Source organism: Neofelis nebulosa, chromosome 16 (assembly GCF_028018385.1).
Source record: "Neofelis nebulosa isolate mNeoNeb1 chromosome 16, mNeoNeb1.pri, whole genome shotgun sequence".
Lineage (NCBI taxonomy): Eukaryota > Metazoa > Chordata > Mammalia > Carnivora > Felidae > Neofelis > Neofelis nebulosa.
In genome coordinates, this window is record NC_080797.1 from 46,608,569 (window position 1) to 46,622,512 (window position 13,944).

The following is a 13,944-nucleotide window of genomic DNA, read 5'->3' on the forward strand; positions in this document are numbered from 1 at the left end:
TCGCTGGGCACACTCTATTTAACATGTGTGATGCCGCTGGTAGAGTGCTACCTCGTTGCTGAGGCCTTGCAGAAGCTTCAATCTGCAGGCCCGGAAATAGACCCTGTAGACCAGCTGAAGAAAGCCTAAGGCATTCTTAACAATGCTCGTCCTGAGACGTCCCTGTGAAGTCTTGACCCATTGTTCCCCGACATTAAGCCCCTCTGAAATGAAAGGGGGAAAAAAATCATCATCTAGAAGAGACGAGCTGTAATCCGCGGGTGTTCACTCACAGATCAAAAGGAGATTGGCTGGAATTTAGAGCCGCTTGTCTAGACCCATTTGTCTTTCCCCAGAATATCTGCTGAGGTGCTTCCCGAGGAGGTCTCCATTTGTTCAGCTGTTTCCTGGTGGGCAGGAAACTCAAAATCTAGCCCTTCCTTTTCCTTCTAGCACAACACAGTGCACCAGAACTTTCTGTGATGGTGGAAAGGGCCTATATTTGCACTGCCCAAGATGGTAGCCGCTAGCCCTATGTGGCTACTGAGCATTGAAGATGTGGCTCCTACGACCGAGAAGCTGGAGTTTTTCATCATAATTTAGACTTAAATTTGAATTGGACAGTGTAGGCCTAAAGATGCTCCTGGGCTTTGGGATCTGGGCGTCTCGGTAGACCTTGGCCTTCACGTCCTGGCCTGGGAAGGGCTCAGGCCCTAGGTGTTGCATCTGGATGCATACCTCACTGAGCCAACGTGGTGCCCTGGGCAGTGCTCTGCAGCCCACTTGGCACATATGTCATGCTCGGGCAGGTCCCTGGATAAGCAGCACTTTTCTTGTCTCTTTCAAGTCGGGGGCCTGATGGGAGCAATTTTCCGTGACTGAGTAGCTGAGTCACAGAGCCCGGGAGAGGATGAGTCATATGCCCAGCCTAGAATGCAAACATATTCCAGGGTTGGAGCGAACATCTTCTAGAGTCGGAGCAAAGATCGAGAACCACAATTCAGAGAACTCTGCCGGCATCCCCGAAAGGAGGCCCTGAAGTGATCTGACTGGCAGATTCAAATGCTGTTGTTGATTTCTGACTTGCTTTCTTTTTTCTGTTTTTCCTCACAATGGAGAGCCTGTCCTCCAGAAAGGTGGCCATCCAAGGCAGCAGGCTTAGTTTTTCCTTTAGTGACAAGAGATAATTACTGTGGGATTGATCAGGCATCCAGAGTACTGAGCAAATAAATGGTGCAGTGGCCGGTGCGGGAGGGGCCCCGCTACTCATGGAAGGGGTGGCCGGGTCATCTCGCTATAATATGGCTTGATGGAGCGTCCACGTCGGTGTGCTCTAATGTGGTGTTCATATGCAGCCAGCCAATTTCCCCGTGAGGCCGGGGCGCTGAGCCGTTGGAGCAGAGCTGGGCTGCACAGCAGTAAATGAAGAGGAAAATTGAAGTAATGTTGTATTATAAATTTATGATTTCATCTGCCTGACCCAGAGGATGTTCGCGATGGGGGGGCGGAGATAAGATTCCCCCCCCACTCTGGCAGGTGCCAAATTCTCATCTTGGTGGTGCAGGAGACAGTATTGACGTGTCCAGGAAGATTGGGGTGAGGCCCAAAATTGGGGTGAGCTTGACCGTGCTTGTCTTCCTTCTTGTTGAAGACGGTCACATGTGCCCGGAAGAAAGCACATCTGGGAGATCTGACTCCCTCCCGAGTCAGGGAGGGGCTGGGCGTGCCGCCCTCCCCCCCCCACACCGTCACCCCCCACACACACACCCTGAAGGAGTCTTGAAGATGACACATGGGTCTACACTTCTGCTGTCAGATTAAAATATTTCAGACCCCTAGTGCCACGAAGTTAGAGGCAAAGGAGTCATTTTTCACCAGGAAAGCCCCTAGGCAGCAGTGATTTGGCTGTTTGCATATAATCCGTTTATCAATATTGTTGAAATAATGGTTTAAGAAATCTAGTCATGAAAGATCTGATTTGATAGCAGGTGATTAATTCGGAGGAGAACTGAGCTGGCCAGCCATGAAATAAATACCAGGGAAGAAGCCGCTGAGCGTGCGTCTGCTTAAGGCATCGAGTCTTAGCCTCTATCCCTTCTTCTCTGTCCCCGTGTTCCTTTCCGCACCGGGTGCCAGAGCTTAGCGTTACACTTGGATACCCTGCTCCTCAGCAGTTGGTGCAGAACCGCCAGGTCATCCTGTCTTGTCTGGGCAGCCTTCTGCCGGGGAGACACCGAGCGCCGAGCAATATACACCCAGGGAAAGAGCAGGTGACGAGGCCCTTTTTGGGGTGGAAACAGGTCAGTTGGCCAGTGAGTTGCGACTGCAAATTTGGAAAGGCTCTGGCTAAAATAAGGGAAGGGAAGGGAGCCACGGCTGGCCTCAGTTGAGAGTTTGGGCCCGTCCATGCTGCATGGGACCTTGCAGAGCTTTGTACGGCTGGCAAGACTCAAGCTGACAGAGGACAAGGAAGACCCTCCCGCCAAGGGCATGGCCTTGGACCAGAGGCAAGCGTGGAACCCAAGTGTCCTGATGCCCACAAGGGCGAGCCCCCCTTCTGGGTCTGATGACAGTTCCTCTGGTGGAGCAGGAGTTATGACACCAGCAGGCATGGAGACGTGAGGAAGGGCGGGTCCCACCTCTGGACCTCTAAGGCATCAAAGCTCTATGAACAGGCAGCAGGAAGACCAGCAGACTGTAACTCAACGCTGCCGGAGTCCCCTCCAGATGAAACCTCAGGAATGATCCTGTTCCTTTAGCCCGCGCCGCAGGTCAGAAGATGCTGGTAACGTGTCCAGATGCACTTGGGACACGGATGGTGAGACCCCAGAGCCTGTGTCTGCGGGGGTGTTTAAGTTGCTGTACAAAACCGCAGAGACACTGCTGCCCTCGTGGCTGGAGGGCATGGAGACTATCATAAACCCCACCCATCAGAGCAACTTCCTACCAGCATTTTGGTGGCAAGGAACAGAAACAACTCTGGCTGCTGGAAGCAAAAAAAGGAGGTTGTTGGCAGGGGCTCATCAACACACAGAATTGCCAGGAAGGCTGGAGAATAGACAGGAACCGGGGAGCTGGGCGGTCAGCCACAGCCACAACCCAGGCACAACCCAGGAACGACCTGGTCAGGAGGCCACCGTTGCCACCGCCGGGTGCTGGGCTCACGCTGATGTCATCAGAATAAATTCTGCATTACCGCCCCCTCCTCCGCCCCACTAGCCCCAGAAATGGATCCAAGGAAGACTTCCATTGGCTGAGCACAGGCTCATGACCTACTTCCCAGCTGCCTAGCTCAGAGAGAGCAAGGGCCCTTTTCTGCTTCTGTGATGGGAGGCAGGCCTCTCTCTAAGACTCAAACACAGAAATGGGGTTCAGGTGCTGGGCAGCCGAAAACAATCATAGACACCCACCTCAGAGGTCAAAGCAAAAGTCAACTGCTGAAGAGCATGAGTGTAGTAAGAGTCCGATCCATTGAGTGGAGGGAGGCAGAGTGGGCCTGACGGGAAGGGAACAGGGGGGTAGCCACGGGTCTCCGGTGGCCGGTAGAATCCGTCCAAGCAGGCCACACGCCAGCCTTCTCTGTAGCCTGGGTCAAGAGGCAGGGACATAAACCGTGAAGTGGCCCGAGCAAGCACGATGCAGGGTCGAGAGCCGAGTGGCTGCTCACTGGGAGTTTCATAATATATCACAGAGGACCACACCAACACCAGAACGTTCCATTAGTTTCCTCTGCACCCCACACCCAGCCTGGCAGCAGTTTCCACAAGCAAGCACCCCACAGTTACTGGCCACCCCCGGGGTGACCTGCTGAGATCATGTGGAAAATACGCTTTCTGTGAAATGCCCGTGAAAACATGTGGCACGAGGCTTCGGGGTGCGGGCCACGCTTCTGGTGCACGTTTTAACCCAGCCAGAACCTCACCGTTCTCGGAGGGCCTTGGGAAGATGCTGTGACACCCTTTGGAGTGTCCGTGCCTGGACATAAGCCCCTGGGACCCTGCCTCCCTTGGGCCATGGCTTCTTAAGCCCAGTGTTTTTCCAGAGGCACAGGGTCAGCCCTGAGTTTTGCCCCTAAACTCTCACCCCCCAAGTACTCCTGTTTTGTCTGGTGCTGGAACTGCTGCTCGCTGCCTTGGGAGGAGGCATTACAAGGACTTTAATCTCCTACTGTCAATAGCTTTAAGGTAAAGTACATTCAGGGTAAGCTCTCCAAATGTCAGAGCCAGGCATAGGCCCCGTGTTTGGTGCTAACGCGTGGCATTTACTCTGCAGGTTCCAGAAAGTGCATGGGCTTTGGGGGTCTCTCTGCCCAAATACAGGTTAATTACCAGCAGGCTGACAGCGGTGCCCCCAGCCACAGTAGAGAGGTGACCCAAGCCCTGGCTGGGTAAAGACCCTCACGGGAGACAAATCATTTTGTGCAGGAAAATAACTCAGGCTGTCCTCATTCTGGCCCTTTCTGGGATTTCACCCCAGACCTGAGGCAGCTGTACTAACACGACTGTGATCTTTCTCTCTGTGTTCAAGGCTATCCCAACTTTGTGGCAACCTATGGGCGCGGCTACCCTGGATTTGCTCCTAGCTATGGCTATCAGTTCCCAGGTGAGTGTCTTTGTCTCCCAGGGCTTTGGGGGGGCTGCATTTGAGGGGAGGCGGGAGGATCCCTAGAGAGAACACAACTCATACACCTGTCCATTCAAGAAATGACCTATAGGAGCTGAGGTTCAAATCCTCTGAACTCCAGGGTCAGGATGCAGCTCGATGTCTGATTAACCAAAGTGTGTCCTCGGTGCCGGGTATTTGAAAGCAGCAGCTTTTAGGGGAAGGGGAAAGAGCTGAGGCAGGAGCCCTCCCTCTCTCTACCCACTCTCTTTTGTCTGGAGCCGGTTACAAGTTCTCGCTCACTGGACTGGACTCATCCTCTGCCTCTCCTATCTCCTTCCTCCCTCCCTCCCACCCACCCACATCCGTCCTTCCTTCCTTCCTTCCTCCCTCCATTCCCCCTCACTCCCGCTTCCTTGAGCTTTTCCTGGCGACCCTGACTTCTGTGCCCTTCTGTGTGTAACTGTGGTGTGCCGTTGGGGTTTGGGTTCGCTGTCGTGAGTGGGGGTGTGTAGATGGTCCCTCCCCTGCATGTGGGTGTCAGAGACTCGAGGCAGAGCCCATGGTGGTGCCCGTTCACGTGCCCAGGGTTCCCCAGCTCCCATGCAGCTGGGAGACCTGGGACCCCCACCTGAGGCAGGCAGCCCGGACAGGCATGGTCTTGCAGGGGTGAGGGAAAGGGTGCTGAAGGAAGCAATGTTTATGGGGCTTTACTTGTCCCTTGAGGGGGTGAGCCAGCCTTTCCCTGACCTGGAGTACAGACGGTATATAGGGGCACCTGGGGTGTCTGTGTGCAGAGATGGACAGCCAGAGTTTCTAGAGAAGGCATTAGCAACAAGCTTTGTCTTCTTGGGTCCTCTGCCAGGGTGGGGGAGGCTCCCTCAGGGGCTGGGCTTCCAGCAGTTTCACTCCTGGTTGGTCATCCTGCCTGGACCCAGAGCTCTGAGAGGCCCAGGGAGCTCGGACACAGTCCTTAGAGGATCACATCCAGAAGCCAGGGAGGAAGGCAGGGAGAGGTTCGTGAGGGTCTCACCCAGTATTTGCACGTCTCTGACTGAGCTTTGGAGCAGGGAAGGGTGCTCCAGAGGAGGTCAAGAAGCATTTGGGGCACTTGGAGCCATGCCCTACGGGTAATAGATCCTCACTCAGCGACAGAAGCCCTAGGCTCTTGCCTGGTCACAGGCAGATCACCTGACATCTCTGGGCCTCATCTCTGTCTTCTGTAAACAAGGGGTTTGGGCAGGATAGTCCCCGGGGTCTGTGCATCTTTCCGATTGTAGGGTTGAGAGGGGCAGGGGCGGCAGACACAGCGGCAGAAGTTCCGTATGGAAGAGTATGAGTAGGAGAGACTTCCCCGTGAGCGTGTCCCCTGGGGCCATCAGGGCAGGGCCCTCCACAGGGTGGCTCTAAGGAAGCCTCCCCCCCCCCGCCCCCGCTCGTCTACAGCAGATGGCTGCTTTGGGGTGCCTGTGGGCCCCTTGAAGCAGGGCAGTGGGCACCACAGCCAGTCTGCACCTCCATTAGACTTTCCCCATCTACAGATGGGGACCCTGAGGCCTGGAGAGGCAGGAAACCCTGTTCAGGGGGGGTCATAAGCAGCAAGGAGCAGGGCTAGGATTTAGACCCAAGTGGTCTGGGTCTTAATTGCTGCATTACACTCTCTCTAGCGTCCATCTGTCCAGTACGATCGCACTAATCACACGCAGCTACTATAATTTAGATTGAAATTAAAATGAAATAAAATGAAAACTCCAGTTTCTCAGTCACCCTGGCCACACTTCAGTTACTCAGCAGGCACATGTGGCTAGTGGCTGCCGTTAGCACAGCACGTAGAAAGTTGGGCTGGATGGTGCCATTCTGGAGCATAAAGAAACAGGTGGGGGGTGCATGGTCCACACGCCCCTCCCAGGGAGAGCTGGCGGGTCAACGTCCCTATTCACTGCTTGCCCATCCTCCTCAGCCCAGAAGCTGGTGGCAGTTTTAGGAAAGCCTTTCATGCCCCTCTCCCTCCCCTGGCTTCCTCACCAGGGAACATATAGGCTCCCATCCTGACTCACTGGGAGCACCATGCCGCTCTGCACACCTAGCTCAGCCTGCCTCCCTTCATACGCAGGTTGCCATTGCCCCTCGGTGAGGTCCTAGTCCCAGGCAGGCAGAGTTGGGGGATCCTAACATGGAATGATTTGGGGGGTGACCGTGGATCCCATGCTAAGGGCCCTGTCTCGTCTAAGAGCCTGCCCTTGCCTCACGAGCCATCCCAGGAAAAGTCTGGTAAACCTCTGTCTAAAGGACTTGTGTCCTTGGATCTGCCCTCAACGGACATGTATGCCACACAGAGAGGCGAGAGTGACCGACCAAGGCTGGTAGGATGACATAGTCTTCCAGCTGCCCAGCCCTTCACTGGAAGCCAAGGCTTCGGGAACAGAGCAGAGGTGTGAGGGACCTGGAGTGGGCTAGGACTGACCCTGTCCAGGGTCTGTGTGTCACAGTCACCGGTTCCTGTAGCTTAACCCAGTTGGCTGGACTTGATGAGGACAGGAATCTGTCTGGCCAGAGGCTCCCTGACCCGTGGGACTTGGCTGTCCTCTTGTCTCCCAGCCATGAGACTCTCCAGTCCCCACCCTTGCAGCTCACACCTGGGTGTGAAGTCTCTTGTGTGCCCTCACCGATGGCCATGAAGAGTGAGGCCACCTGCTGTCAGGGAGGATCGGTGTGTGGAGTGGCCCCGGGCTGGGACGAGGTGACCCCGTGGCAGGGCCTGGCCGCCCACATCACCCTGGGAGGAGGCAGGCCGGTTTCAGAGTCCAGCCCCTGCTGCCCTCGCCCCCTGGAGTCGCTGCCTCTCGCGGGGCAGACGCCCCGTCTGCTGTTCCCCAGCAGCCTAGGTAGTCCCCTGTGGTGGCTCCCCTCGAGAACCAAATTTGACCCCTCCTGGAGCCTCCGCCCCGGGACAGGGTCTGTGAGTCGGGAGCTTTGGAATGCCCTGACATCTGCCTCTTGCCCCGTGCCTGTGAGGAGTGTTCTACTGGGCCTGGCGAGTGGGCTGGGTGCAGAGGGACGGCCCGGAGGAGGGCAGCCCAAATCTGCCCTCCGCTCACCCTTCTCCGGTGGACTCCGTTGACCCCTCCCCGCACCCTGGGGCTCTGTGAGTCGGTGACAGCAGCACTGCCCTCCCCACCAGACGGCCCTGAGGTTTTTGCTTCGTGATCTTTCTTGTCCGTGTCCTTGCCAAGCGCCACTTCCCCCGTTTGCCGCCCCCAGTCTCTCTCACGATGTGTGGGGGCGCCGCACCCTTCCGAGCCCCTTTCTGGACCCATCCTTGTGGGGCCGTGCGAGGGCTTACCAGGAGAGATGAAGGGACACCCAGGTCCCAGAGAGCCCCTGAGGTTGTTCACAACCATGTGCCCTGGGTCCCCTCTCAGGACAGAGGGCCCTGCTTTTCACCTGGGCAGGCCCTTTCTGTGAATACCCACCTCGTGTCCTGTGCTTGGCTGCCCGTGTCCCTCAGCGGAGCCCCGTTCTGCCTCTGTGACCTGGGGTGGCAGCACACCGTCCGGGGCCGCACGGTTGGCATTGAGCGGCGCCTGCCTCTGCCCACCCTCAGGATTCTGTGAAAGTGAGTGAGATGCTGGCAAAGAGGGCTGGACACGTATGGGTAATTGTTAGAGTGAGGAGGAGTTCTCTAGAAAGATCAAGTGGTGACCAACCACTGTGGAAGCGGCTCCCTCTTCCCAGGCCCAGTGTCCACCGCGTGCACCCCGTCCCCGTCCCCTGAGGATCAGTACTGGGGCTCAAAGAATGATGGTCCTCATCGGCGACCTCCCTCGTTTCCTCTCTTTCCCCCCGCCCCCTGGACTCTGGTTTCCATGTAATCTGTTAATTTCTGTTCTTATTTCACTTTGCAGACTATTTGCCGATTTCACAAGACATAATTTTTATCAACTAGCTCTTAAGAGAGGCATAACAAAGCGGGGTTTGCTACCATTACTAGACAGAGGACACAGTCCCGGCCGGGGCCAGCCCAGCCATGGTCCGTGCCTGCCGAGACTGTCCTAGCTGCCCGCTTGAACCAATGTTCTTTTTCTTTTTTTTAATTCTTGGAAAAGACTCATGTCCTCACTGCCTCACTCAGTTTAAAAAGAATTTTTTTTTTTCTTGTGCGGTCCCCTGGCATTTTGCTTCTTGTACCCAGTGTGAACATTCTCCCCACCTACCCCAACCTCCCACCCTCACCTGGAATGTAACGGGACCAGAAGGAAGCTTCTCACAAACTTTGTAGAGCCTCCTCAGGGGAGTCCAGGAAACAGGCATCAAATTACTTTAAATATTGACCAAATAGGCTTCTTGGGACATTCCACGGGGTGGGCTTTTAGTGTGGATGGCCCACAGGAGTTGGGGATATGTGACTTGGAGCACCTATGTCCTATAGTGGACAGTGCCAAAAGTGAGCACACACACACACACACACACACACACACACACACCCTGTTCCTGTAAATACTAATGTATAGAAAACTGAATCTGGAAGGAAAACTGTATCTGAAAAACCAGCATTATCTGGTTGTTTTTGTCTTTGGGGGCCAGTCCATCAGTGACTATTGCCAATAACATAAGTACACCTGTCCCTGAGAAGGGACAGCAGAGTCACCTGGGCGCTGCCGTGTCTCGGGCACCGTGGGCATAGGAAGGAGGGGCCTTCCCCAGCACCCCCACCCTCACCTCCCTGCCCACCCTGGCCTTGAATTCCCTGGTGGCATCACGGCCCTTTGGCCCACTGATGTAGGAGGGGACAGAACACAGAGGGTCTCCCTGATCTGACTGGCACCCCTGATGGTCACCCCCCCCCAAGAAGGGCTTGCTTTTCCTGTGATCCTGATCCCCTCCACTTCTGCATTTGAAATAAAATGCCCCCACTCTCTTGGACTGATGAAGTACAGCGCAGCAGGACCCTCAAGAGCCACCCCTTTGTTCATGCGCATAGTTTGTGAGAAGTGACCCACCCACGTGTTTCCACTGGATGTTTTTGATGTGAGCAGATCCATCTGTTTGAATGTCACTGTCCTTGAGACCCAACCTGTGTGGTTTTGCTCGTCTCATTAAAGATGCTTGATGTAATAATTGGTTAGCCTCCTTTGATTTTCCTGCAGGCTTTTTCACGAGTGGTATTTTTTTTTTAAACATAGCTGTACGGCTCCTCCCCCTCCCCCCCCCCCCTTTATTTTGTTTTGCTATGAATTGCTTTGCTTTGGTGAACTTGTCCTAGTATGCTTGCCTCGCAGACGTTACGGCCATTGTGAATTTTCTTCATCTCTGTAAATAGTTCATCTGTGCTTCTCCCTAATGACGTTTTATTTTTCTCCCCCTGTAAGCAACTGAGGTAGAAAAATAAATTGTTTATCACGGACGTGCTGTGTGCTGCTATCTCTTAGCCTGACAGTGTCCTGTTCTCGCTCCGGGGAAGGTGAATGCACGGAATAACTGGTACCAATGACAGCCCAGTGCAGTTTCTGAAAGCATGTGGACTCCCCCCTGGCTGCTGCCTGTCGCCAGCCCTCCCTGCTTCCCCACGTCTCCTGCATTTGTTCGAGGCGGTCCTGTCCTTGAGCGGAGTGGCAGACCATGTGCACACACTCTGCATGCAGCAGCTGCACGGTTAGCCCCCGCGGCCCTTCCTCTGCCATCACTCCTGCCCTCGAGAGAAAATGTCACTGGAACATCTGGAGCCCCTCCCATCTGTGCCCCAGGTGTGTGTAAGCTCGTGCACATGCTCGTGCACACCGGCCTATGTGTGCTTTGCACATGGTTTGCGCTCCTAACTCCCCTGGACAGTGTGGGTTGGAGACGTGACGCTACAGGGACCTCATTTCCAGGTCCTACTTGGCCATGTGGTTGCCATGTGACCTTAAGCAAGTGATTTAGCCCTTTAAGCCCCCGGGATGATAACAGAGCCTAGTTAGGTTGTTAGAATGAAGTAGGATAACGTGCATCTGGGAACGTGCCCTGTAAAGTGGTGAATGCTGTGCAGTTAGAAGGTTTAGAAATCGTGTTCTTTTGTCACTCTCCAGAGTGGTTTTCTCTTCCTTGTCAACCTCAGTGGAGCTGCCCATTGGTGGATCTGCTTGTCAGTGAAAGAAATGATATAAGATCCCCGAGTAAAGCCAGAGAATTTCTGGGACTTCTTGCCCACCCTCACACCCCAACCCTGCAGTTTCAGTTCCTCCCCATCTGCACATTGGCAGGTACTAGATTAGGTACCAGGTCTGGACGTGAATGAGGCTCACTCCTTGAAAATGCTCATAGTCCTGCTGATGGAGAGAGAACCAGTCGTCAGGGCCATTGGACATCATGACACAGGTGCTTAGCTATAAAGAGGGAATCTCTCTTTGCTACAAGGAGACAATGGGTGGCTGCTTGTCCAGCCTAGGGGACTGTCAGGAAAGGCCCTTTAGAGAAGATGACATCCGAACTGGGTCGTCTCGCAAAGTCAAACAAAATTCACTAGGGAGAGAAGGAAAGGAAGTATATCCCGGGCAGAGAAATGACATGCTTAGACACTGAACCAGGTAGTTTTAAGAAAGAATGAAAACACAAAGTAATAATGACCGAAACAAAGTAAGAATTTGTTTCTCCCATGTAAAAGAAGCCTGGATGTGGCTTCACAGTATTAGAGGCCACTCTTCACATTCTATTCTCTTCAACATAAAACTCTACCTCATAGTCTAAGAAGGTTGCCCAAGCTCCAGCCATTATATACTTGTCCCAGAAGAGCACATCTCTTCCCTTTAATACTTCTCAGAAGTTAAGTGTGGCACTCCGCTTAGATCCCACTGATCAGATTTCATTCATATGACTAGTTTTAGCTGCAAGGGAACCTCAGAAATGCCTTTATTTCAGGTAACCACATGCCAGCTAAAAACAGGGTACTGAGGAAGAAAAGTGGAATACATACAGGATAATAATAATAATAATAATAATGGAATAATACAGAATATTTAGCAATCTCTGCCACAAACCTGAAAGAGGAAGCAGTTCAGGTCCCACAGATTATACAGATTTCAGTGTATGAGCAGCTTGTAGGGGGTATCTTGGGTGGGGGAGGGGAGACAAGACTAAAGAGAGGCAGGATTGAGTCACGGTAGGTTTGTGAGTCAGATTCAGGAATTTAGATTTGATCCCGAAAGCAAGTGAAAACGCTTACAGGATTTTAAGTAGAGGAGTAATGTGATTAGATTTCCAAGGTGAATCAGAGAGGTGGGGGGCCCGTGGAGAAACCACAAGGGTCAGTTCTGTTCCCTTCCTCCTGCACCTTCACTTCCTCTCTTCTTTCCTCCCCTCTGCCTCACTATCTCTTGGCTCCGTTCCTCTCCCTGCCTCAGGCCGGCTGGTGGCCCTGCAGGGGTCCATCAGCAATGGGGGGGGGGGGGGAGGCGGGGGGACCGGCCAGGCTCGGTGGGAGCAGCCAGGCAGTGCATGGGGTCACCCTGGGACTCTGGTTCTGGAAGTCCCAGCTTGTGCTTGGATCTCTCCAGCAACAGAAAACAGGATTCCTCTCGCGTGCCGATGTTGACTGATGGGTACCGGCCTCCTGGAGCACCGGCCTAAGAGTGATGTTGAGGCCAAGTCCTAGCTCAACAGAAAGAAAGAGGGGCTATGACTGATTAGTGATGCCTGCGCGGTTGCTGGATCTGGGACCCATGCCCACTCGCCACGCATTTTGCCTTCCTTATTTCTCTAATGATCGTTCTCGGGTGCTGGGTGATTTTCGGTCACTCTGGAAGATGGCTGTCCTGTTTCACACAGAGGGAGGTGGGTGTGGTCCGAGGAGAGGTGCGGGAGCTCCAGAACATCATGTCCCTTCTGGAGGACAAGCCTCTGTAGCCCACGGTCAGTAGGGGCAGCTGCCAGGTAAGCTTCGGTCAGGTTCGGCTAGTCTGAGCGAAGACAAAGGCCGAGTGGTCTGTCTTGTCCGGAAGGGTGTGGCCTGGTGGTAGAAAGCAGAGTGAAGAGAGCCCAAGTGCTCGGGAGGGGAAGGAGTTTGCCATAAGCCAGATGACTGAGGAGAGCGGGCCTTGACCGTGGGGAACGGGCCGCTTCCTAAAGCGGCTCACACCCAACCTTGTCGCTTCTGTCTGGTTTAGGACGTTTCGTCAAGTGTTCAGAAGTGCCCGTGGCTGCCCCGTCAAAGGCCTAGGATCGTGCCTCGATTGGTAGCCTGGGCCAGTGCGGGGAGCAAGTGCTCCCTTCTGTCCACCCCTTCTTTCTGACCCCACTGGGGAGAGGTGATAACTTGCACTTGCAATCCTGCCTTGGTCTCTGAGTTCAGGTTTTTCAAGGGGAAAGAGCAAGGCCCTCCTCCCCGGCCTCCGCCACCTTGCCGGGGGAGGCAGCTCCTGGCTTGCTGTGCTGGAATTGTAGAACCAGAGGCTCGGAGGACCCCTCACCTGGGTGTCCATTTAAACCTCAGCGCTGTTCTCCCACTGACGTGTGGCAGGGCCTCTCTCTTCACACCTCTGCCCCAGTAAGGCTCTCGTGCCCCCAGCAAGGGAACCCTGGTGGACCCCCGATCCGGTGGGTCCCCAGGCTCTGCCAGCACTGCCTGGCTCGTGGCTTCCCGTTGGGTTCCAGAACGGGGCCCACCCAGTGAGCCACGGCTGGCTCCTCGCTGCTGGGAGCCGATCTTGAAACGCTAAGACGAGATGATTGGCCGCCCAGGTACGCGGACGTAACCTCGGACCCGCGCACCCGGGCACCCGCAGTTCTGTAGACAAACGCTCCCTTGTCAAGAAGGCCCCTCCTGACACAGCAGCCCGCGCACGTCTGTTCATCACCCACCCCGATCTGCACAGCCCTGCGGCCCTCACGCATCGCCTCCAGGGATTCCCCCCTTCCCAGCCTGGATCCCCGGGCCGATCTTAAATCACAAGCCAGCACCTCCTGCACCACGTGGCCCTTACCCTCTTGTTTGACAGTGGAGGGCAGGTGTAGTCAGGAAGGCCTGTCTGCTGCTCTGAAAGACGGAGAGGTCAAGTGCCAGCGCACACCTCAAATCCTGGCGTGAGGGCCGTCGGGGCCGTGTGTGGGCCTTACCGGCACGCACCCCGCCCTCCGCATGGAGAACCGGTTGCTGACGCTATTCCCAGATGAAAGCAGAGCGCAGTGCCTAATAGGCACTTAATAAATGTTTGCAGAAATGAATTGGAGCGATCTGAATTGACGGGAATTGCGGGTTTCACTTTCGATCAGCTTTCCGTTCCTCTTGACGCTCTTCTGCATAAATGAAGGGAAATACAACTACTCGAGCGCTGAGCTCCCCATGCGAAAGCCTGGAGTGCTGTGCTCACTCCAGGCCTGCTGGGAGAGTAA

At 54.7% G+C, this 13,944-nt stretch overlaps 1 protein-coding gene across 11 annotated transcripts in view; it reads left to right on the top strand.

Moving 5' to 3' along the window:
* MSI2 (musashi RNA binding protein 2) overlaps positions 1–13,944 on the top strand; it is a 394,179-nt gene that overhangs the window by 337,546 nt on the left and 42,689 nt on the right. For 10 of the 11 annotated variants that reach the window (XR_009255164.1, XR_009255165.1, XM_058704376.1 and 7 more), the window contains exon 10: positions 4,507–4,581. Coding sequence is in view for 9 of the 11 variants with exons in the window: in XM_058704376.1 (XP_058560359.1) it covers positions 4,507–4,581 (75 nt within the window). In the remaining 2 variants the exon portion in view is untranslated. Of the gene's footprint in view, positions 1–4,506; positions 4,582–8,486; positions 9,986–13,944 lie in introns of those variants that run through there. The other variant, XM_058704379.1, reaches the window with a different exon arrangement.